Raw genomic sequence first — 3,238 nt, 5'->3', positions numbered from 1 at the left:
TCCAGGGATGGGGCATCCACCACCTCTCTGGGCAACCTGGGCCAGTGCTTCACCACCCTGGTGGGGTAAAATAAAAAAAAAAAAAAAAAAAAAATCTTCCTCGAGTTAAAAATAAATCTAGTGGTTGTTTGGACTATTTTGTAGCGGTAGGAAGCTGCAGTCACCACGTCAATAACGCTAGGCTTTAACCAGCTGTCAGTGTTCAAAGTGGACTCTCTGTTTTTGAAAACTAGCACTACAAAAGCACAGTACAGTCGCGATTTCCTTCAACTCTGAAGGGAGGCTCCAGCCTCCCCTGCATCGCAGCGGGGTCTTTACTCTTCCTCCCCAGTTACTATAGGTTCCCACACTTGCTGTTGCAAGAGAGGTGTGAAGACTTAAAGCGGCAGCAGCAGAAAAGGAGGGTATGCTATGGGGCACCTGCACCCCCGCAGCCCCAAACCCATCTGGGCAGCCCCAGGAGGGAGTGCACGGGGAAGAGAAGGAAGCCTGAGAGAGAGCAGGTAACAGGTTTATTCTCTGCTCTCCAGTTCAGCACAGAAATGGCCACAAGCTTTCCTTTTTTTAACCACCTAATCACTCTCCCTGCCTTCCCCACGCTCCCACCCCAAGCCCACGTTCCTTACCCTGACCACCTGCCGCGTGCTCGTGATGAAGGCTTTCCTGATACCCAGCTCCGTTGCATCGAGGTTGAATTTCCGTGGGTTTGCCTCAACAATGCGTAAGCAGTGAGTCAAGGAGTCCCCGTTAGCGGTGTTGGGTACACACACAGATACACAAACCCCAAGCGTGCTGCAGCGGGGGTCTACCAAGTGGCTACTGCACTGTGCCTTCTCCCAAAATTTGATTAGCAAAGTACAAAACACTGGAGGAAAAAACAGGCATGGCAGGAATGTACTGTGCAGTACGTGCACCAGTGTGAGGTTTCTCTCTTGCATTTTGTTTTGGTTCTCTGATGCGGCGGAGCGCTTTCAGGAGTGTTCAGATGAACACAAGGGAAGAGGAGTATTTCTGGAAGCCAGCCTAGAGTATGACACAGAAATCCAAATTCATACAACACAATACGCTTTCTAGAACAAAGCATCTTAGAATATACCTTGTCAAAAGGAAAACAAAAAGGCAAAAGGAAAATCCTTTTGCTGAACACATCTGCCTTAATTTCTCATTTGCAGTTTGAGAAAAGCTGACGTAAATGCAAAATTCAATCCTAAATAGTCCTGATTTCTGCAAAAAGTAACTACTGGCAAGCACTGGTACTCGGCTATTTAGTACAACTCGGGAACCACACACCCCTACCTCCAAAGGACCACAGAAAGGATATTAATTGTTTCATCCAAGTCTTCCAGGTCCCACTCAATGCTCCGCAGGTTGTTCCTGAGCTCATTAGTGGTCCAGTCAATTTCTTCTCTTGTGGCGATGGAGGGATCTTGCAAGAGCTCCGTCCACCTCTGGAAGAGCCCCTGGGCGGTGTTCACGGCTTTCTGCACCTCCCTGCAGCCGGGGTGATTAAAGAGAGGTGAAGGGATTATCATCAGTTGCTCTGCAGCAGTCACGCCAGGACAGCCCCGTGTCCAGCTGAGCGGGGAAGCACAGCTTTCACACAAACATCTTTCCTTCAAACAATTTTTAGTTTATTTTGTAAAGTAAGGATTTGCCCTACCTACTGGACAATCCCATTTCTTGTTGCAGCTCAAAGTGCTGAGCAGCAACAACTTACAGGTCAGCTATTAACGAAGGGACCTATTTCTTTAGGGGAGGTTTCTGTCGAGTGTCACACAGGCAAGCCAGGGCAGAGTGTCTGAACAAGGCAGCTCTTTGGCAATTAATGTTTTGCATTCCTCTCAACAGCTGTGCTCTGAAGACTCTTGACTACCTATGTAAGATAGCCCAAGGGCACACAGAATTACAGGAACTGTCCCCACAATACAGCCAGGCAGACTGTTGAATGCAGCACTGTTTATTTTAATTCAGTATTTAAAAAATACACAGTTCTACTACGCTGGCTTAGGGAACAGAAGTCTTTTCTGCTGCTCTAAGCTTTTTGGAGACGAGTGCATTCACAGCACGGGAAGGCAGGCTTTGCTGACAGCAGTGAACGCTACTTTGATGGTTTGGGGCAAGTGGGTCTGTAAGTTTGGGTCACGACCCATCAGTGTCGTTATCTGTATTTACAAACTCTGCAGTCCTGAGCTGTGAACTGGTCCCCCAGATTCACGGGGAGCCGGGACAAGGGATGCAGACAAGACCAGACTTTGCTGGTGCGAAAGGGGCCACCACAAGCCCAAGAGCTTGCACACGGCATCCACGTAAGATGCAGGTGTTTATCCCCAGTGAAGGAAAGCAGGTTATCAGCAGGGGAAGCCCACGATGGATGAACTGAGCCTGCACCCTGCAGGGGTGCCAAGACTGCAGCTCTCTTTATGTTACACCATGGCCTGAAGCACTCAACTTTGCTGTCTAAGCTGCAGTCTCTTGGCACTCTGACACATGTCCCTCCTCTTCTCACATGCCTATGGCTCCGAGTCTGCCACATCTAGTGCCCTAAAGTCAGCAGCCCACATTGAGCATCTGGCAAGCTTCATTCCTTCCACTACTTGCTAGCAGAGGTTATGGGTTTGTTTTTTTTTTTTTTCATCCGAGCATACTTGGGGAAGTACCCACAAGCAGGAATTTAAAGCAGAGCTGGATGTCCTCTGATGGGAGGAGTTACAAACACCAGGAAAGCAAACTAAATGCAACGCTGGTGATTCCACCACCACCAGCCCCTTCCACCCGAACCTGCCAGGTAATAATTAATGCTGAGAGCAGCAGCAGCACATCCCCTCTCCCCTCCCAGCCCTTCCCTGCAAGGCACGGGAACCTCTCTGGAAAGTTTGACAGGATGTTTGCTCCCCACCCATGGCAACTCGTATTTTTTCCCCTTAGCACCAGTTCAACCTGGCAGAGTGATTCACTTTCCCTGGCTGCACCAGCATCCCTTCCCACACCTCTTGCGCTCGCATGGCTTTCCCCACCGCTCCCCTACAAGCACCTCTGCTGCTCCTGAGTGGTGCTCCGTTGCGATGTGGGGCAGGCGACTGGCCTGCAGCTGAACCTGGCCCCAGGGTGGTTTTTAGACTAAGGTGCTTTCACTGTATTAATTACAATTTTCCTTTCCTCCTGCCTCGACCACCTTTGGTGTGCGTTTGCCTTTGTTCAGGCTCTTCTCCGCTTGCTTCCTTTCACAGCCACCGTCCAC

General features: G+C 49.8%; 1 protein-coding gene across 1 annotated transcript in view; it reads right to left on the bottom strand.

Annotated features, from left to right (window-relative positions):
• Nucleotides 1-3,238, bottom strand: part of STX6 (syntaxin 6) — a 21,301-nt gene that overhangs the window by 11,052 nt on the left and 7,011 nt on the right. Inside the window, exons 3-5 of the mRNA XM_009320729.1 lie at nucleotides 2,988-3,094; nucleotides 1,322-1,491; nucleotides 627-721 (exon numbers count right to left, since the gene is read on the bottom strand). Coding sequence (XP_009319004.1) covers nucleotides 627-721; nucleotides 1,322-1,491; nucleotides 2,988-3,094 — 372 coding nt within the window. The remainder of the gene's footprint in view (nucleotides 1-626; nucleotides 722-1,321; nucleotides 1,492-2,987; nucleotides 3,095-3,238) is intronic.

This window comes from Pygoscelis adeliae, unplaced genomic scaffold (assembly GCF_000699105.1).
Source record: "Pygoscelis adeliae isolate BGI_AS28 unplaced genomic scaffold, ASM69910v1 Scaffold402, whole genome shotgun sequence".
Lineage (NCBI taxonomy): Eukaryota > Metazoa > Chordata > Aves > Sphenisciformes > Spheniscidae > Pygoscelis > Pygoscelis adeliae.
This window is presented reverse-complemented; position numbering and strand designations above follow the sequence as displayed.